The 23,049-nt window shown below is 31.6% G+C and overlaps 1 protein-coding gene across 6 annotated transcripts in view; it reads right to left on the bottom strand.

Moving 5' to 3' along the window:
- The window catches only part of DPYD (dihydropyrimidine dehydrogenase), a 793,145-nt gene that overhangs the window by 662,710 nt on the left and 107,386 nt on the right, over positions 1–23,049 (bottom strand). For 4 of the 6 annotated variants that reach the window (XR_012000747.1, XR_012000748.1, XM_072754539.1 and 1 more), the window contains one exon: positions 20,334–20,416. Coding sequence is in view for 2 of the 6 variants with exons in the window: in XM_072754539.1 (XP_072610640.1) it covers positions 20,334–20,416 (83 nt within the window). In the remaining 4 variants the exon portion in view is untranslated. Of the gene's footprint in view, positions 1–12,561; positions 12,660–14,610; positions 14,662–20,333; positions 20,417–23,049 lie in introns of all 6 variants that reach the window. The other 2 variants (XM_072754542.1, XM_072754541.1) reach the window with 2 other exon arrangements.

Genomic DNA, 23,049 nt, shown 5'->3' with positions numbered 1-23,049 from the left:
ACCAGTAACATTTTTTCTTCAAACTGAACTGAACTGCCCCATCAAGACAGTCAAGTAAATAGACATCTGCAAAAATTGATATAGGCAAAAGCAGCATTTAAATGATTCAAAGTTTTGTTCTTACATGTCTTCAATGTACAAGTTTATTAATCTTTTCAAATAAACACATTATTTTCTCAAACCAAAGGTATGAAATTATTACAATAAAAGCAATTAAATATATTAAATGGTGTATAATTATCTCATTTATATGGCTAAGGTTATTAGCTTATATATGATGTCTTTAAAATAACTCCCATTTGCAGTTACATTTCAAACTGCAGATTTGACACACCAGCCAGGAGGAATGCCACAATTCCTGCTGTGCTAAACTTACTGAAACAAATAGAAAAAATACTTTATTGTGTTTTGTTCCTGTTTTACTATTTTGTAATTGGACTACCCTACAGGAAATACTCTTCTTTATAATACATCACTGAGTTACTATAATAATCTTGTTGCATGCCCTTCCTTTATGGACAACATAAGAATTTCAGAATTATTATTTTATATTAAGGCTAAAAATAGTATAACCAAAAAAAGCCTTAGAAGACATTAATCCAAAAGGTATAACTACTTATAATGATGACAACTGCTTCTAATAACATGATTGAATATATATTTTTGACAACGGAAATACGGGCTCACATACTTATTTATACACAAATATCTATAAACTAAAACTACCCAAAAACAGAGAGATGAAAAGCATTCTGGGAAAAAAATGTGTCTTCTTTTAATTTTTAAAAAGATAGCAGCATATATCTTGCTATTTAAAGATTACCAAGTTGTTGGGTTTTTATTTTCTTTTTGATTATTAAATAAAACATGTCTTAAAAACAGAGTGTTCTATACAAAGTAGCTTTGAAATTTATATGTGGAAACTGTCATTTAGGGTTATATTTAACACTGCTTATATATTATCATGTATTCCATGATTAATTTTGTCAAGATTAAAAAAATACTTTTTTAAAAGTGCTAATTTCTTTATTCAAGAATTAAAAGTGATCTTTAGAAAAAACATCAAAACTCCACCCCAACTCTCCCTGGATTCCACATGTTAAGACCATCCTTAAGGTGAAAATAACCTGGGACTATTGGGTGGCTCAGCAGTTAAGCATCTGCCTTGAGCAGCTCAGGACATGATACTGGTGTCTGGAGATCGAGGCCCATGATACTGGTGTCTGGAGATCGAGGCACCATGATACTGGTGTCTGGAGATCGAGGTCAGGCTTCCTGTGAGGAGTCTGCTTTCCCTCTGACCTATGTATCTGCCTCTTCTCTCTCTCCATGTCTCTCATGAATAAACAATTTAAAAAAAAAAAAAAAGGGAAAATAACTTTTAATGAAGTTATTTTGTCACTAAAGTAATAAAATTCATTCAAATGGTTTTTAAGCCAGGGTAACTTTATGAACAATTGCACTAAGTAGCAATAACATTTCATTTCTAGTGAATAATGAAAATTCTTATCACATTTTATTTAGAAAAAGAAAATTTGTTAATATTAAATAGATTTTTCTTAATCTTAATTCTCATTTAATGCAGACATCTTTGGGGGAAAAGTGTATACAATGGGATATAACATCCAATTTGGAGCTTCATATAAATAACACCTGCTCTTTAAGTACTACCAAGATTAACTGAGGATCAGCTTATAAGGATACCAAAAGATTTTATTTCACAGAAAAACACATATATTTTCTTTAAGAATAGGCACACTTGTGAATACTACATTAACAAAATGTGGAAAGAAATTGAACATAATTTTGCAAATTACATGCTATTGTATGATGTCCTAAATCTCTGTCCTCACTATTTGTGAGGATTTTAACATACTATACAAATTCATTAGGGAAAATAAATAAATGCATTTATTTCACAAAACTTTAATTAGATGCATCCTAAATGTATCTTTGACATTATCTATCCCTACAGATCCCATTGATATTTATTTTCCTACACCAAAGTCTAAGTCATTTGATTGGGTTCACCCAGGTATAGCATACTTAATGATACAGAACTCTCTCCTGAGAAAAGAAGAGGGAATTAAAGAAATTAGAAGACAACAGGTTGCATATTTTAGTTGTAAAAACAGACACTTTAGAAGAGTAAATGCTAAGTGGTCATACAAAGGCTCAATTAAAACTAATTTAGCCTTGTCTCTTAGGATTTTCACACCTATGCTTCTGAGCATTGAATTGAGTTGACAGGACCAAGTTATCCTTAACTGTTCCTTGTTTAACTTGACCAATTAATTCTTATCAAAGTAGTGAATTATTTAACTTACATGTTAGGTAACCTGAACATATACTATTTTGGTTTTGAGAAAAGATCAATCTAACTAGACACTTGATAAAATATTTTCTAAAAATAAGCAATGACCCTGCTCTATTTTGATTCATTTAAATGAAATATAAATTGAAGTGTTTTTGAGGGATGCCTGGATGGTTCAGTGGTTAAGCGTCTGCCTTTGGCTCAGGGCGTGATCCCAGACTCACGGGATCAAGGCCCACATCGGGCTCCCTGCATGGAGCCTGCTTCTCCTTCTGCCTGTGTCTCTGCCTCTCTCTCTCTCTCTCATGGAAAAATAAATAAAATATTTTTAAAAAAGTGTTTTGAAAAGTAACATTCATAGAAGTTAAGGAGATTACTAAAATTTACAGACAGCCCTAATGACAGAGCCAAAATTAGAACCCTGGGACGATAGGAGACCAGTTGAAAAGTAAACCAAATAAATTTTGGTTTTGAATAGTTGAGTTTGAGGTTCCTGACGAACATTCAAAAAGGTGAAATAAGCCTTAGAACCATGGCTTTGGGGTTCAAGAGAGTGTTGCGACAGATAATACTGATGTAGGAGACACTAATATACAGATTGTGAAAAAAGACAAAAGAAGTAGATTATATCACTAAAGGCATGATATCAGTGAGAAGAGGACCAGAGATGAAAACTTTATATGCCTATATTCTAGAAAAAGTGGGGGGGGGGCAGTGGATTAAATAGTCTGCTTCAAATAAACAAAACAAATAAATAAATTATAAAAAAATTTTTTCTTTAAAGTTATAATGACATGTAATTTCGTTTATTTACTCAAGATATAACTCATTACCAAAACAATGTGTTAAGGTAGGCAAATGGAGGCCTCAACTTCTAGGCAGAATGAAGGAAGTCACAGGTGGTCAATCTATGCTCCCATTGCCAAAAACTAGAAAAAACTATATTAACCACAAACAGTCTTTTGAGGCATCAGGGATCTGAAAAAGCAAAGACTACATAAACTAAAGTTCCTGAGGAGAACATTCTCAAAATGAACTGAGGAGAAATCAGCAAAACTTTTAATGATTATTGGCATGCAAAAGAGGCGTTACAACTGGAAACTCAAGAAGACATTTACATAAGGGTAATATGTTGTACATTTTATGAGTTCCAACAAATGTATAGACATATATCCACCATTACAATGCCAGACAGACCAATTTCTCTGCCCTAAAATCCCCTGTGCTCCACAAATGCCTGGCAACTCCTGATCTTTTTACTGTCTCTATAGTTGTGCTTTTTCAAGAATGTCACAGAGTTGGAATCATATAGTACATAGCCTTTTCAGACCGGCTTCTTTTATTTAATTATGCACATTTAAGTTACCTCTGTGTTTCTGCATGGTATAACTCACTTCTTTTTAGTGCTGAATAATATGCCATTACCTGCCATGATCTGGATGTATCAGTTTCTTTATCCATTCATCCACAGGGGAACATCTTGGTTGCTTCCAATTTTTGCAATTATGAATAAAGCTATAATAAGCACCCATGTGCAGGTCTTCATGAGGAAGTTTTCAATTCATTTGGGCACACATTAAGTGCAATTGCTAAATCATATGGTAAGAATATGTTTGGTTTTGTAAGAAACTGCCAAACTATCTCCTAACTGGTTGTACTATTTTGCAGTCTCATCAGCAATGAATCAGAGATCCTTTTGTTACACCTCTTTGTCAGCATTTGGCGGTGTCAGTGTTTTCACTTTTTGAAACGTGTATTCTAACAGCTATTATGGTATCTCATTGTATTAATTGGCCATTTCCTAATCATGTATGATATTGAGCATCTTTCCACATGCTTATTTTCCATCTGTGTATCTTCTTTGATGAGTTGTATATTCAGATCTTTTGCCCATTTTTTAATCAGTCATTTTCTCATCATTGAGTTTATTGTATATTTTGAGGAATAGCCCTTTATCAAATATGTCTTTTGAAAATTCTTTTTTTCCCTAATTTGTGGCTTGTCTTCTCGTTCTCTTGACAGTGTCTTTTGTAGAGCAGAAATTTCTTAATTTTAATAAGGTCCAGGTTATCAACCTTCATTCATGAACCGTGCCTCACTATTGTATCTGAAAGTCATTGCTAACTCAAGATCACTCAGGTTTTCTCTAATACTGTCTTCTAAGAATTTTCTAGTTTTGTATTTTACATTTAAGTCTATGATCAACTTTGAATTAATTTTTGTGAAAGGTGTAAGATCTGTTTAGTTTTTTTTTTCATGTGGATGCCATTGTTCCAGCCCTACTTCTTGAAAGATTATCCCTTTTCTATCCTATTGCCTTTGCTCTTCTGTCAAAGATCAGTTGACTCTATTTGTGTGGGTCTATATCTGAACAATCTGTTCTGTTTCATTGATTTCTCTCTTCTTTAGCCATAAAATACCATGTTGATTATTGTAGCTTTACCGAATGTCTTAGAGTGGGGCGTATCAGTCCTCTGATTTTGTTCTTCTCCTTCAATATGATTGTTCCTATTCTGAGTCATTTACCTTTCCATGTTAATTGCAGAATCAGTTTGTTGATAACCAAAAGTATCTTGCTGGGATTTTGATTTGGATTGTGTTGAATATGAAGACCAAGCTGGAAAGAACTAACATCAGAACAATATTGAGACTTCCTATCCAGGAACATGGAGTTTCTTTCTTTCTTTCTTTCTTTTTTTTTTTTCTTTCTTTCTTTCTTTCTCTTTCTTTCTTTCTTTCTTTTTTTCTCTTTCTTTCTTTTTTTTTCTTTCTTTCCTTCTATTTCATTTATTAGAGTTTTACAGTTTTCTTCATATGCATCTTGTACAGATTTTACTAGATTTATAACTACATATTTCACTTTTTTGGATGCTAATGTAAATGCTATTCTTTTTATTTCAAATTCCAACTGTTCATTGCTGATATTAGGAAAACAACTGACTTTGTATATTAACCTTTTATCTTACAACCTTGATATAATTGTTAATTCCAATAGGGGTTTTTTCATCATTCTGTCAGACTTCCTACAAAACAATCATGTCATCTGTAAACAAATACAGTTTTATTTCTCCCTTCCCAATCAGTATACCTATTATTTCCTTTCATTATTTTATTGCATTAGCCAGAATTCTAGTGGGGTATTGAAATGGAATGTTAACAGTGAGCTCTCTCACCTTATTCCTGATGCTATTAGGTAAAACACTTTTTTTAATTTGGTTTTTTAAATCTTTTTATTATTTAAAATAATTATTTATATATCCATAATCATTTTTCAATTATGCTAAAAATGGTAAGGGCAGTTAGTCTTATAATAAAGTGTAAAACTACCATCCAAAGTGGCTGTAAATTTTCCTCTAAATTATGCTTTAATCGTATCTGTAAAATTTTGATGCTTTATTTTCATTATTATTCAGTTCCAAATATATATATTTTAAATATCTTTGTGATTTCTTCTCTGTCCCATGGTTATTTTGAAATGTATTGTTTAATTTCTAAGAATTTAGGCCACTGTGGCTAAAAGTAGGAGAGAAGTCAAGTCATAAAATATAAGGTCAAGGAGACAGTGGAGAGGATCTGGATTATATAGGGCATTGTAGGAATTTTCCCTTTCACTCCAAGTGAGGTAGGAAGTCACTGAGGGGTTTTGAGTGGAAAAGAAACATGAGATGATAAAGTTATAAGACGTTTCTGGCTGCTGTGTGCAGAACAGCCTTCATGAAGTCCAACTCGAAGTGTAGTCCTCAATCTTGGCTGCATTCTGGAATCACCTGGGATGCTTTAAAAATACTGATACTAACTGTAGTCCCCCAACTCCCACACATAATTTAATTTAATTAGTATGAAGTTCGGCTTAGGTATTTGGACTTTCTAAAGTCCCTTCCTCTCCCAAAATGATTCCAATGTGCATTTATGATTCTATATATCATCACTTTTAAACTGCATTTGTTTTTATATATAATCAATTTGATAAAATAATATAAATAATCATAAATACAAAAATAATAAGAGGCTTGAAATAATTTAGATATATCTAGAAAATCATAGTTTGCTTACATACTTATAGGTTACAAATAGCATTCATTAGTATTGATACAGATACCCATCTGATATAGTTATATCATCTGTAGAAAAATGATGTGACACATATATTTGTCATGAGACTTAAAATCATGCAAATTTTTGGTAGAAATACTGAAAGAACCATCAATTCCCCAAAGATTTTAGATGAAAAGAACAATCCTGAATAAATATGAATTGCAGTATAAGTCTTAGATTAATACCAAATAACAATAAACTTTCATTTTTAATGGATTGACCCAACAGAAGGGATGATTCTCAGATTTATATGAATGGTAGTAACTGGCTCCAACTGGCATCCAATGCTTTTTAAATTATTTATGGTTTTCATCTCTCTCTTTTTCTCCCCACTATGTGGCAAACCATAAAACAGACTCTTAACTATACAGAATAAACTGAAGGTTGCTGAAGGGGAGGTATGTGAGTAGATAGGATAAATGGGTAATGAGTATTAAGGAGCAAAATTGTTGTGAGGAGCACTGGGTATTGTATGTAAGTGACAAATCACTAAATTCTACACCTGCAACTAATATTACACTGTATGCTAACTAACTGGAATTTATATTAAAACTGAGGGCAGCCCTGGTCACTCAGCGGTTTAGCACTGCCTTCAACCCAGGGCATGATCCTGAAGACCCGGGATCGAGTCCCCACATCAGGCTCCCCGCCTGGAGCCTGCTTCTCCCTCTGCCTGTGTCTCTGTCTCTCTGTCTTTCTCTCTCTCTCATGAATAAATAAAATCTTTTTTAAAAATTATAAATAAATAAATAAAAACTGAAAAAGAAAAATAAATGTATCTTATTCATATTTAGTCACTTAATTATAATTCTCTATCAAAACCAGTAACTTTTTTTGCATTGAAAATAATCTTATACTTGTTCCGCTATTTTAAAAAGAAAAAAATCTGATCTCCAAAACAGCTTTTCATCCAAACTGTTTAAATTTCAACACAATTCTAACCCCTGGGTGAGAAATGTCTCAAGCAATATTCTCTCACAGAATATGAAATTATAAACAATTTCTAAAGGGATGAAGGAAAAATGAAATATGGGGAGAAAATATGACAATGACAAATTTAATACCAGTAAGTAATTTAACCTTATTGTAAATCATTTTTCTTTCCCATCTTAAAAAAATAAGAATAAAAATTAAAAAAAAGATTTTTCTAAAGTCTCCTGAAAGATAGAGGAAGATACTGGCAAGATAATTGGTTTGCAAACATAGCACAGATACCCATTAAAAGTATTACCTCTGTAGTTCAATGACAAATATCCATTTCCACTAATACTTGATGAAAGTTGATATTATGGAAGATTTGAAAATTAAGTGACTCATTTCTTCTATTTGCCATCCAAAATAATGGCCCTTAAAATGGAAGAGAACTATACAGCTAAAAGTTAGGAAATGTACTAAATTAAACTAATTTTCTTATGAGGGTCTTTGGAAAACATTAGATGACTGAACTTTAAACATCAAGATTATTTTTTTAAAAAGAGCTTAGAGTATCCCAAATGGCATCTCATTTAATACTGAAAAAATCTTCTTCGTGGAGTAGAAGAAAAATAATTATTTGTAATTCACAGATTTATTAAATATAGATTGGTTACATTTTTTAAATGAAGTTCCTTAGATAATCTCATGGGCATAAACCTTTTTAAAGGAATTAAAGTAATAGATCATGGAACACATCACAATATTTTCCAATCAACATCAGATATCATGTATGTATCTTTAGTAGATGCCATGATTCTTCACACATATATCAGAATAATTAACAAAATAAGATATCACAATGTCATATTTTTATAGGTACTACATTGTGGCAAACCAGTGCCAAAATGAAGAGTAACATTATAGTGTTTCTTTTTTTTTTAAGATTTATTTATTTATTCATGATAGAGAGAGAGAGAGAGAGAGGCAGAGACACAGGAGGAGGGAGAAGCAGGCTCCATGCCGGGAGCCCGACACGGGACTCGATCCCAGGACTCCAGGATCGCGCCCTGGGCCAAAGGCAGGCACTAAACCGCTGAGCCACCCAGGGATCCCCATTATAGTGTTTCATAATACAGATGGCTCTTCAGTCTTTAGTCCACATTTTAACTCTAAGCCATAAACATAATAAATGAATGCTAATTGATTCAGTAGCACTGATACCAATACTGCATGTTGGTTGCTTCTTGGTGATTTTACAACTGCAACTGGTGATTTATCTCTAAATTATGCTTATTACTCGAATGAGTAATCTACGAAGTGCAACTTACTCAATTTCAAGGATTAGCCCAGAAATAGGGAAATGATGAGAGTCAGTAAATGTTTTATAGCCATCTTTGTTAACAAAATTGGTAGAGCTTCATACTAATTTTAGTATTAATCTGAGAGAATCAAAATTCATAATATATTTGCCAAATTATTTTTTTAAATTTATTTTAATTGATTTATGCCAAGTCTGTTCTTAACCAGAGATCAATAAACTATGACCCATGGGACAAATCCACCTGGCTTCCTGTTTCCATACCATGTTATTAGGACACAGCCACATCCGTGCAGCTACACATATCGTCTATGTGGCCAGTTTTGTACTACATCAGCATAACTGAGTAACTACAACAGAGACTGTATGAATCAGAAGTTGGAAAGTATTTACTAACTGGACTTTTACTCTGAAGTTTGCTTCTTTCTTTCTTTTTTTAAGATTTTATTTATTTATTGGAGAGAGAAAGAGAGCAGAAGTGGGGGAAAAGGGAGGTGAGGGAAGAGGGAGGTGGGGAGAGAGAGAGGATTCTCAAGTAGACTCCCTGCTGAGCATGGAGCCTGCCTTAGGCTACCAGATACCATGACTTAAGCTGAAACCAAGAGTCAGAGGCTTAACTAACCAAGCCACCCAGGTACCCCAAAGTTTACTTATTTCTGTTTTAGACTATCAAACTGGCATGCTTTGTCTCTGACAACTGAAGTTACAAAATCAGAAAAAGTAAATCTGATTAGCTATCTTCAACAATCATCAGAATAGGACATTTTTTTTCTACCCCAAAGATAAATAAACAAAAATACTTCCAATGGATGTAATTCAGTATATATCACAATAACCTGTACAAATACTAGATAAGAAAGATATTAATTTTTGGTTAAAAGTAATGTGCTGGTATATGAGAAATGAGAAATAGCATCACTAAACTACAACATATATCTTCCAGAAGAGAAGACTATTACAGAAAAAGAAGTAGAATCAGTTATTATTTTATAGTACATGTGGAATAAACCCAAGCTAATTAGAATGGACAATAACAAAATATGCCAATGTATTATGAACAATAATATATTATCTATAAACCTATTCTATTATTCTTCTTAAGTTGTAGAAAATGCCATGCATAATTACAAAATATGTATTCAAAACATGTAAACCACTAATTTTCCACTTGTAAAAGCCTGATTCAAAAAGCAATTTACTTTATGGTTTACTTAAGCTTTGCAACTACATTAAAATATGATAGTATATACACAACAGCTTGTTAACAAGATTATCATAACATTAAAATCATAATGTGGCACTTCAATTATGGATACTTAAAATTAAAGCTAATCCTCACAGTACCAATTTTTATCTCCTAAATAATTTTAGCTATTAGCTGCTCATTCAAAGTCTGTATCTAAAATGATAAGCATTCTAGAGTAAGACTTAGCTCTGCACTTTTCTTTGGTAGCAAAACAAAAGCTGTATCCCTTCCTTTCTAGTTTTTAATACACAATCTTCAGCTACTAAGGGGAAAATGTAATTTTTTTTAGCATGGCTAAATTCTATTTATGTATATTGATGCTAATTTGTGTTTTAAATATAAACATCCAATTTACCAATGATTTTATTTCATTCTAAAGTTACCAAGTTGTCATAAATGCTAGTTAAAATTTTAATTTGATTTTCATCTACAAATACTCCTTTTAAATAGTGTCTAGTATATAGTAGGCACCAGGTTTAATGAACAAATGCTTAGATTAATATGATAATGCAGATTACAAATATATAATTAAATTATCAATGCCTGATTTCATTTGTGCTGTTGTTTCAAAAATTTATCATTGATATGTATATAATCAATATTTCTCATATTCAAGTTCTAATTAAAATTTAAAGTAGAGAAAAAGATTTGTAAATCAACATAGTTCCAAATTCATATATACTAATCACTACCAAATGAATAAATAATTCAAAGTATTAATGCTAAGCATATATTTGACTTTATTAATAAACATTAGTGAGAATTATTCCAGGACTTTTCTCCTATTTCTGATAAATAGTGAAAAAATTAAAGTATCTCTGGTCCATCCAAAACTAAATGATAAATCTTGCTTTCAATTCGCTCCTGGAATGAATGAAAGTAACATTCATAACTTATCCTGTAAACAAATGACACCAAACATATATTTGTGTGTACCTTTTGGCATATATATGTGTGTATGCATATATACATATATTCATATTACACAAATCACATAAACTTAATTATATAGAATATATAATCAAATGCAATTAATTGTATATATTTTTAGGTAATTATTCATTTCCCTAATGCCTAACCTACATTTTCTAAGTTGTATACCAGTGCCATTTATTAGAGTTGTCATATCATCATGATATAGAGAAAGTGATAGTATACTTTTGTGTCTAGATTTCACAAAATCTAAAACATTAAGCTTGGTTTTTAAGATGTTAATTAAGAAATGGAATATATAAAAATATTCATACATGCATGTTAGATGACCAAATGCAGAAACCTACTGTGGGCAATGGTGGAATATCTACCTCCTTAAAACAGAAATGATAAAGACAAGATATTCTCCTCTGCATAGAAGAAGAGGATACTCATAATTTGCTGACTTGGTGGGGGGACCTTTCTAGAGAGATACTTGCTGATCCCTTTAGTGAGAGAAGACTCGTAGAAATATAATTATGAAGGATCAAGAAATCTGCTTAAAATGGAAAACTAACACATTGTTTCTGAATCCAATCTCACTGGACAAACTTTTCATATAGTTAAAAAAAAACATAGATACACACACACACACACACGGGTATTTATGATCACAAAGATAATGTATATTTCTGAGAGCTTTGAAAGCAAAAAAAATGTATCAAATGTGAAATCATCTGTAATCATTGATAGCATAATATAACATCTAGAATTTTGAAAAAAGTGTATTTACTTTCCACACTATTTAACCATCTGATGATTTTACTATAAGTATTTTGTTAATATTTTCTCATTTTGGGCAGCCCGGGTGGCTCAGCGGTTTAGCGCCTGCCTTTGGCTCAGTGCGTGATCCTGGAGACCTGGGATCGAGGCCCATGTCAGGCTCCCTGCATGGAGCCTGCTTCTCCCACTGCCTGTGTCTCTGCCTCTTTCTCTCTGTGTGTCTCTCATGAATAAATAAATAAAATCTTAAAAAAATATTTTCTCGTTTTATCTCATATTTTATTTCAATGATATTTCAACATTTTTCATATCTTATATTCATTTTTAAATTATTCAACTAACTATTCATAAATATTTAGGCTGTTTTCTCCACCTCTTTTCCTTTTTTTACTATTATAAAAGAATTTCATTGAACCCCCTTGTACATAAATTTTTGTAATCCTAATAGATATGTCTAAAGAGCATAGGGATCTCCAAATGCAAAATACTGTCACACTGCAAGATTTCCTTGACTTGGAAGGGAAGATTTAGACAAAGAGAGGGAGGGAAATAGTAACACATTTACATATACAAACATACACATTTAAACATATATCATATATGCATACACACAATAAACTTACAAAATTAAGATTTAGTAGGATAAGACTAATATTCTTTTTTTTTAAGAGTAATATTCTTAACTTTAGGTCTTATTCAGATAGACAAAACTACTCATAGAAACAGTTTTTACACCAGTTCATGTAGAAGTACCATTTAAAGAAATGTCAGCGTAGTTTAACCATTATGCTTAGCAAGAGATATAATCTTACTATAACTAAAACATTAATAAAACAATTAGCAGCTAGGTACCACGAGTAACACAACCCTTAGATCAGTTGGTAAACAGTCCCATTACCACTGGAAATTAACAAAGAAGTGAAATTAAAGATATACTTTTTAGACTAACACATCTAGAAGAGAAAAGCTGGAAAATACCTCTTTTCAATATCTCTGAATCTCTCCTTAAGACTGGAGTCTTTAATGACGTTTAGATTGCTATTTATATTTCTTCCACCCTCCAAAGTCTAATGAGTCTAAAGTAAAGAAACAGTAAAGCAATGTTAAATTTTTGACTTAAATATTTAGAATGTGATTGTATCTCTTAAAACTATCCTCCAAGCTTATACAGTTACACTTAGTTTAACTCTACATAAATGGCTGTGTTTATGGCACACCTACAATTACTATTACACACACCAGAAAAAAAGCCAGAAATATAAACTGTGCAACTCAATATCACCATCTAGTGACAGAAGTTCTAACACGTGATGAAGCCTAGCAGAAAGGAAGAATAAATTTCATATATGTCCTGGAAGTTCATCCCATAATAATAATCTAAATATAACAGGTGTCACTGAATAGGTGTGACTCTGCATTTAAAAAACTAATACCTAATTAGCAATGTTTAAATTCCAACAATATAATTTACTTTCTCATCATTGAGGTATAACCATAAATCTGACCAATCTATATTTTTCTGTATTGTCATTATCTAAAACCTTTATACCACATTTTTATTTTTTTTCTTTTTAATGAACTATATGGGCCCTTTCTTTTTCATAATTTGGGACTCCTTTTTCTCAAGTTATTCAATTGACTTATTTTTCAATTTCATATTTGTACTAAACATGTCCAGCTATTATTGCCTCTGGAACTGAAAGGGGGACAGAGAGATACAATGTTAAAAAGGTTCCACTTTTCCCCTTGATGTTTAGAATTTATTACAGGGTCTAAGAAAGGTGCACAATATGATAATACAGAAATCAAATCACTTTGGCATGATAAGAAGGCTGAATTGGCAGTGATAAGGAGAAAATATGACAAAAAACAAGTTGCGAATTTTAGCTCTAAATTCACTACTATCATACAATAGAGATTTAACCCAGAGATGCATTTTTTCCTGCCTTTAATTTTTTTTCTTATGTTATCATTTTCAGAAATCCTGTACAATTATTTCCACATAGCCATGGAATTACAATAAACTCTGTATAAGTTAGACAAGAAATATTCCCTCTGGTATTCTACATTCTAAGGCTACACTGAAGTTTTCCAGTCAATTCCATTATGTATGACATATGTAAGTTCTTTTTGAAATAATCACTCTAACACCATTAAATGCAAATAATGTATACAAACATTGTAATACTTTGTATCATCATTTTATTGATGTTTCATAAATTACAAAGCATCCTCCATTATTGTTGTTCCTCATATTAATCCTATTAAGGTTTTAATCCTATTTTACAAGAAAAAGTAAGACTAAAAAAATATTAATATACCTAAAATCACGGCTGGAGTCTAAAATCTGATTTTTACCACTTACCCTAGTATTCATATTTTATTCTTTCCATTTCTCGATTTCTTAGTTCATTATTTTTCAAATCATTCATAATATGCTTCCATTATAGAAAATTCAGAACAGAAAATTATAAGCCTGAATAAAGTATCTGTTCGCCCATCACCTAGATATAATAGCTATTTTACTCTATTTTAATCTCATCTTCTTTCTCTGCATTCTTTCTAGTCAGTGGAGATAATGTTCTACACGCAATTTTGTTTCCTGGCGTTTTTCAGTGAACATTTTAACATGAGGATTCATGTGGTACTAAAAACACCATGAAGACTCTTTTAATATCCAGATAGAATATGCCACAATTTACCATTTATGTATGTGTGTGTAAAATACTATACGTTATTACATAAATATTTTATAAATATATTTAAGTTTATATACTTATATGTAAATATAAAATCGTATATGTATATATAAATATGAATCATATGTTTTATATATATAATACTCATTTTCTTATTTGTTTCCTTAATAGATGACGAGGTTCTCTTCAATTTATTTGCTGTAATATTCTAGTAGTTTAAGGAAGAGATTCAGATTATCCTTAATTTTTCAGTCTTCTGCATAATCTATTTCAGGAAGTTAAATTAATATGAAACGGGTATGTTTGTTTTAAGGCTCTTCATACTTACTGGTGCAATCCTTTCCTTAAGTACAGCAATCATTTCCTCTGTTCTTGAGCTCTGAGAAAGAGAAATGACTGTCTTGCCATTTCCAATGCTAGCACTCAAAAATCTCCTCCCCACTGAACTGCAGTGATGTCAGTAATCAGGAAATTAGTACATTTTTTACATAACTTATATTTTGTTGGCTGTTACAGTTGAATATTTTCAAAGGTTTCTTAATCATACTTTGCCAATTAGCCATTGAGCTCCTAATCTTTTTGTATCTTTTAAACATACAGCAATAGAGTACACTGATGCGGTCTTTGAATTTCATGATTTCTTACTACGTACAGAAACTTTTTTAATGAGAGCAAAGCTTAGTGATTTTTTTCAACTACTTTTTAGCTTATCATCTCTTTCCCCATCCAAACCTCAAAAAAAAAAAAAAGTAGTCACTTCCATATTTAGTGGACTTTGGCTGTTTCATTTATATTTCATTTAGTTCTTTAATATACATGAAACATCCTTTAGCACCTGTGCAGTAAAAATATGAAGTGATTTCTTTTTTCCAAATAACAGAACAACTGCTTCTTATACTACTGCTTCCTTACTACCTATTCAATGATTCAACATGTCCTGCATGATTTGAGGTACCTTATAATATAATAAATTCATAGGATCATCATAGGATCTACTGTCAGTTGCAACCACTAACTAGTTATGGATAATACACAGAAAACCTCATAAATTTCCATCTTTATCTTAAATCTGACCACATTACTAAGTTCTTTTATTAATTCCTAAACTGTTATTGTTGTTAATTCTCTTAGAGAATAATAGTCACTTACCCCCTCCATATCAAGTCATTGTTGTTAATTTTGGTTTTACAACCATTATTATATTATGAATCTACCTTTTATTCTACATTTTTTGAGAGCTAGTATCTGATATATATGTATAATGTGTGTGAACATGGTTTAGCCTTACCCTAGCCACTCCACTGATGAGAATCCCATTAGTGAGAGATGGATGAATGTTATGTTAGCAACTCAAACATAACCCCATAGGGTGATGCATCCAAACCACGGCCCCTAACTGCATACAACTATTTACATTTAGATTAAAAGTTAAATAAAATTAAATATTCAGCTCCTCAGTTACAATAGCCATAATTCAGGTTCTTTGTAGCTATGTGTGTCCAGTGGCAATCATGCTAAAAAGCACAGACTTAGAACACTTCTACTAGAGGCAGTTTTACTCCAGTTCACAGAAAGTTCTTCTGGGCACCACTGCTCAAGATATCTCCAGGAGCCACAGAACACTGGCCAGGATTGCCGCCTACCCTTCTCTTCTCAAGCACACCATTTTACAGTTTCAACTTACTCTGCTGGAGAAAGTTATTTATAATTTTTAAATCTCAAAATATGTTTCCTTTGTGACACACATTTTCAAGCCCAATATTTTCTTAGTCATCTGGTTAGACTCTCCTTTCTGATTTGATGTCCTATTCTTGGAAATCACATCCTCTCCTATGGCTACAAGAATCAAAATACTCAACAACTGCCAAATGTGCATATCAACCCCCAGTATTTTTCCTGAATTGTAGAATTATATTTTTCCTCTGCTTATTGCAAATTTACACGAGTTCCCCATAGCTATCTCAAATTCATCTGAAAACCAAAATATTCTTCCTTAGTCCTCTTTTTTTTCCTCCCCATATTAATTAGTGTATATCCAAATATTCAAAGTAAAACATTTCACTTGTCCATACTAAATCTCCTTCTTATCTTTATCAAGAATTCAACCACTAATTATTGAGCACCTAACATATGCCAATACTATGGTGATGCTAAGAATACAAACAAAGGCAAAATAGCAATCCTCCTACTCTCATGGAATTTACTATATAGTTGGGCACAGAATAAATTAGAATTTATTCAATCACAGTAAGAATACTTTAAAAGATTTTAAAAAGAGTAGGTAAGTCAGGGTTATGATTTACTGGGGCTAAGCCACAAAGTCAAATCAGATCCATGTTCTAAATATTTCGATATTTCTCAAACATACTCCCCCTCTCTGTTGACCTCTATACCCTTCTACCTTGATCTTAGTGAGCTCACTAATCTCTCTAGCTTTCTCATCACCTTCACTGCACCCTCTATTTTGCTGTGAAAACAAACTTTTTAATGAATTTTTTTCCCATTTTAGGATTAGCCAAAACCTGATCAAATACCTGCTTTTATTTAGACAGTACATTCCAGGGTAGGTCATAGCCCTTCGTGTTTTCAAGTTTCTTTTTTTTAAAGATTTTATTTATTTATTCATGAGAGACACAGAGAGGCATAGACATAGGCAGAGGGAGAAGCAGGCTCCTCGAGGGGAAGCCTGATGTGGGACTCGTCCTGGGACTCCAGGACCACGCCCTGAGCCGAAGGCAGAGGCTCAACTGCTGAGCTGCCCAGGTGTCCCAGCCTCTTGTGTTTTAAGACAGTTGGCTATGGGTCCTCATATCTAGGATAAGAGGGAAGCACAAGTGGGATCTCAAATGGCAAGAACACCACTGAAGATGTCTGGAGCCACCTGAGGGCTGCTGCAGAGACTAAGCTTCTGAGAGAAGATAATGTTCCCATAGCTGAGCTAGGCCATGTCCATGGACCAAGACAAAAGCTCCATGGAATTCTGGAAACCAAAGAAAGGACTCAAGACGGGGGTTTTGAGTCTTCACATCAAGCATTTGATTTCTGTACCTGTCTGCTCCACTAGACTGTTACCTCCTTGAGGGCAGGAATTATTTCTTTCCATATTCCCATCACCTGGTATATTACAGAAACCAAATAAATATTTATTAAGTAAATGAAAGACTGTTTCTATTTCGACATCCTATATTCTTTCCCATTAGAATTCTACAAAATTCTAATTTTTATATTTCATCTTGTCACCTGCTTCCTTAAAAACATGACTTCCTGAAATAACTTACCTTCTTTATCATGACAAGCTAGACTGCAGGTAACTGGTCTCCAGAGTAGGGTAACAAACACATTTCCAGCCAGCTTTCTAAGGCCAGCCCTGATGCTAACTGCGGTTTTCAGTAAATTTTTTCCCACTGCCCCTTCTCACACTGTGAGATTCTGAATTGTTCCCATCATCTTTGCCAACTTTGTATTGCTTCATTTACACAGAAGGATGTTTGACATATAAAGAGAGACATTACTCAAAAATTCTGCTTATGTGAGTTTTGTACAGAAACATATATTCAAAAGAGCTTAAAAGATGTGCTTTATATCAACTATTTACTGTTGAAAATACCAGATATTCGGCATACGCTTTTCACTTAAAGACCTTCATGACTTTGCTCAACTCTATTCCCTCTACTTGCAAAACTGGCTATCTTTCAAGGCCTAAATCAAATTTCTTACTCTCTCCATAGTTTTCTTTGATATAGACACCCTTTATATAAGGCAAAAATTGATCATAGAGGAGAAAACAATTAATTTTTGCCCCTTTATGCATTCTCCTCTTATTCTTAGTCACAGAGCATCACGACTTTTTTCCCATTTTCTCTAATCTCACATATTAAAAAAAAATGAGCTCCTGCTACATTTCCTAAAGGCAAAAAACAAGCAAAAACATAAGTGGCAGCCCCCAGTATACTAAATTGTTGAATATTCTGGTTGCTAAATTATTTGTGTTTAGAGAATCTAAACATTATGAATATGTGTGTATGTGTGAAATATGTAGCTGATATACCAAAGTACATTATACAGCTGTAAAATTAAAAGCTGATTTAAATTATTTAGAATACTGCTTTATCTGACAGTATAAGTGACTGAGAGGTTACTCCAACCAGGTAATACTTGTTTTGCTTATTAGTTTGTTTCTACTTTCTTAAAAGCAGAATATCTGGTATTTTCAAAAGTCGTAAGTATTACGAAATTTGGCAGAATTATCTTCTTCATACACAATTCTCCCATAATTCTGTTTGGTTTTCCTTAATGACAAATTTTCTATACTAGTTACTGTCTTTTCCTTGTTCATTATATTTCCCTCAGTCACATCCATTCTCATTCACATTGCCCTTTGTAATTCTTTCTGTTTTAGGCCTTCAGTTCTTTTATTCAAAGCTTCAGAGCTGGCATTCTCTTTGTCTTCCTGTGTGTCTGTGTTTACTTCAAACCGAATAGATGTAAAAATACAGAGAATAACTACTTTTCTAGATAAATATTGGTGTGCACACTTAATATATTCAAAATAATTATAATAAGCATGTACAAATATGATGCCTTCAACCTATAACTGTGGTAGTTTTAGATACGGGATAAAGACTATACTGAAAAATAGTTCATTCATTCATAATTTCTGTATTGGGTTTTTCTACAATATATTTTATACCTTATTTTAAATTTATTACTACTTTTCAAAAACTAACTTCCTGTGAATGTCTGATTGCATTTTATAGGTGCAAATTCTCTATTGTATACTCAGTTCTATTTTTCCCTCTTTTTTTATTAGTGAAGACATTAACAATAAAATAGGCTCACTCGCTCCAGCTGGTAATTTCTCAGTACTAGTAATATATTATTCCTCTTTTTGTGACATCATAATCATCTATACAGAAGTACCATGTATCTTTGTGTAGAAGCTACTGTTTCCATTAAATTTAATTACCTCCCCCTGTGGTTTTAAATAGAAGTGGCTTCAAAATGAGGGCAGCTTCTATTAAATTTAATTACTTTCCCCTGCTGCTTGCATGGTAAAAGGAAGCTTACTAAATGAGAGCAGCTTCTAAACTAAAGTATATGGTAACTGTGTGCTAGCAATAACAAAATTGTACACAACCTATCCTTGTAGAAAGCCTCATAGGTTTATACTTTCTCTTATTTTATATTATTTTCAACCTTAAAGTCCTAAAAAGAAAAAAGAACCTGATAGGAGGAGCTATATTTTAAGAACCAATTGTAGTTTCATAGGCTAAATAGAGGTAAAGACACTATTTCTGTACAAATATATTAGAAATTATCCCACTGGAATGTTCAGCTCAGAACTTTAAAGATTAATCGCATTTGTTGTTTTCTAGATCTAAGGATGATGAGTTTTATTCCTCACATTTTTAATGTCTAGTAAAAGAAAGATTTAAAGACTGCTTCCTAAAAGTTATTAAAAAGGTTTCAAGTCTGGGGAGATTTCAGAGAAATATTTAGAAATAGTAACGGTAAAAAAGTGAAAAAAGAAAAAAAAACCATCAGGCTCGTTATATTTGAAAAAAGTTAATCCATATGTTTTATAAAAGTGTGAAAATGTAAATCAGTTTAAAAACACTATGATATAATCCTATAAAAATCTAATAGAATATGAAATTTTAAGTACCTCTTTTTAAATTAAATATTAATTAGGAGAAAATACTACTCAGTTTTAACCACCATTGTACTGTTTATTTTTTTATATTCAGGCAGAATTTAGATGAACAATATTTCCATTCAATCACACAGTTTAGTATAAATATAAAACAAGACACCCCTTAAGCATTTTAAGTAACAAATTAAACATTTACATTTTTTACTGTGCACTGAGGCTTAACATTTATGCAGCTTCAAAACCAAAGTACAGCCTCAAGGGAAGTCTCTCCACTGACAAATTAATACCTTAGAGAACAGAGCTGAATGGTGGCAATGAACTCATTTGTTCCCCCAATAATGAAGAATGACTTTTTCTTTACCACATCTGTGACTGTTGCTATGGTGACCCAGACTTACCTCATTGCTTCTCGGAGAGCTCCTCGCTCACCAAGAGTCGTGTGCTTGATGTCATCAAAATTATTCTCCAGCTTCTCGCATTTCTGCAACATATTAGAAAAACACATTAATCCTCCAACATCCTGAGATAAAATTGTATCTATGCAATTATGTAAAAATATAATTGATTATATTGATTATGGACTCATGAAACATATGCACAACACTTTAATTGGGTAAGATTCATTAAAATTGACAGTGAATTCAACAGTAACAAAATAAAAATGTCTTATGATACAGCTATCACAGAAGTCTTTTATCAATTTTTCAAAATGGGGTAAATAGAATAAATTAATTTTATATAAAATTAGTACAACTTCAAGAGCTCTGAGGTTTAAAAATCAGTTCTCTAAAATAATCTCAAATATATAAAAACCAATTTAAATTCAAAAGATAAAGTCAATAAAGTAAGTTTGAAATCATAAAAATCTGTATAGGATAAATAATTACTTCTAAAAAAATTAGTAATTACTGACATGGAAAGATACAGCCTAGGTATAATATAAAAGTTCCAACATTTTGGAATCAAAATTTTCAAATAAAATCTTTAAAAAACGATTGTATATGTGATGTTTATAAGTATATGTATACAGATGTTTTAAAAAGAATATATTTTTATATAGATATGTTTAAAAATAAATAACTTCAATTCTTAAAATTAAGTGATGTATCAGATTCTAAGCATTTCTAACAGTTTTTATTTTTTAAACTACACTTTTAACTATATATTCATATGTAAAACTAACTCGATCTTACAAGGCCCTAATAAGTTTTGAGAACATAATGTAGTATAGAAATAAATTTTAAACTAAAAATGTATCCATGAATCTTTTGGAATATTAGATTTTATATAGAATTTAGGGGTATTTAAGGGTGCTTTAAGTCTGTCTTAAGCTCAGGTCATGATCCCCGAGTCCTGGGATGGATACCCACATCTAGATCCCTGCTCAGTGGGGAGTCTGCTTCTCCCTCTCCCTTTGTTCCTCCCACTTGTGCTCTCTTTCAAATAAAATCTTAAAAAAAAAAAGAAAAGAAAAAGAATTTAGGGGTATTTAGGTAATAAAATAGATTATTTAATAAAATAATTAAATAACAAAAAATAAATTTAAAACTTTAAATATGAATGTGCTCCTTCCATTTTAAATTATAACTAAGAATGGATTTTAGAAAATTGCAGAATTTAGATTAATATTTTCCAATGTATAAGAATTGATTTAAAACCTATTGAGATACATATACTACTTTTTCTCTTGATTTTTTTAATCAGCCAAGTTAGGGGAAAGATCCTTTCTAACACATAGTTACATGCTTTTATAGTGAAAGTCTATCAAATTACCAAATATATCTAAAATAATTTGAATTCTGAATAACAGTCCTATTTTGGATATATAAACTACACATATCCTCTCCCGCTCTATGTCTTGTCTTTTCACTTCTTTACTAGTGTTCTTTTATGAAGAAAATGATTTTGAATGAGGTCCAATTTACTATTACTTAAATGTATGGTTAATAGTTATTGCCTTTTGCGATCTCTTTAAGAAATCTTTGACTTCTTTAAGATTATGAATATATTTTCCTATATTTTTTCATAAAAGTATTATTTTACATTTCACATGTAGATGTTCAAAACTCTGGGATTAGTATTTGTATGTGATGTGAGGTAGGAAATCACACTGTATAGGTAATCAATGAAGTCAATACTAATTATTGAAGGGGCCATCATTTCGCCACTGTTATTAATCTTGTTCATAAAGTAAATCACAGTATATATGTAGTCTGCCTTCTGGAGTCCATTAGGAACCACTACTCAATTTCCTATACTTAGGCCAGTTTCATACTATTTTAATTACTCATACCTACAATAAATAAAGAACTCCTACAAATAAATATGAGAAAAATAGCTCAATAAAAAATAAAGCAATGGACTTATATAAATACTATATAAAAGAGAATATCCAAAATTGCTAATTAAAAGCAAACAAATATGCTTAACATCACTAATCATGAGAAAGATGCAAATTTAAACAATGGGATTATCATTACACACTGAAAATGACTAAATATAGATGATACAAAGTGTTTTTTTAGTATAAAAAGCAACTGAAGCACTGCCAATGGAACTGTAAATTGTTACCATTTTGAAGTACTTTCAAAAGCTGAACTCATGCTTAGGAATATACCCAGAACAAATTTATAAATGTTCACCTAAATTCATGTACAAAAATGTTAGTAATACCATTATTCAAGATAGCCAAAACTAGAAACAAAACAAATGTACATCAAGATGTAATATATAAATATATAAATATCATTATATACTAATACAATGGTAAACTATATAGCAATAAGAATGAACAAATTACAGCTACATGGACTGACATGAATACATTTTACATATATAATATTGAACAAAAGATGTGACATAAAAAAGAAAATGAACAGACAACAAAATTATTTCACTTATATATAGTTCAAAAATAGGCAAAGCTGCAATAAATGAACCAAAATGAAAAATTTCATTTATATGAGGATAAAAAGAATAGATATTTCTGAATAAATTAAATAAAAGAAGCATATGGCTCATGCATTGAAAAGCACAAAACATCAAGAAAAAAATTAAGGACAAAAATAAATGGAAAGATATCCCATGTTCATGGATTAGAAGACTTAATATTAA

The sequence above is a fragment of the Vulpes vulpes genome, chromosome 3 (genome assembly GCF_048418805.1).
Source record: "Vulpes vulpes isolate BD-2025 chromosome 3, VulVul3, whole genome shotgun sequence".
Taxonomy (NCBI): domain Eukaryota; kingdom Metazoa; phylum Chordata; class Mammalia; order Carnivora; family Canidae; genus Vulpes; species Vulpes vulpes.
The sequence above is the reverse complement of the archived record's forward strand: the minus strand, read 5'-3'. Positions and strand labels throughout refer to the sequence as shown.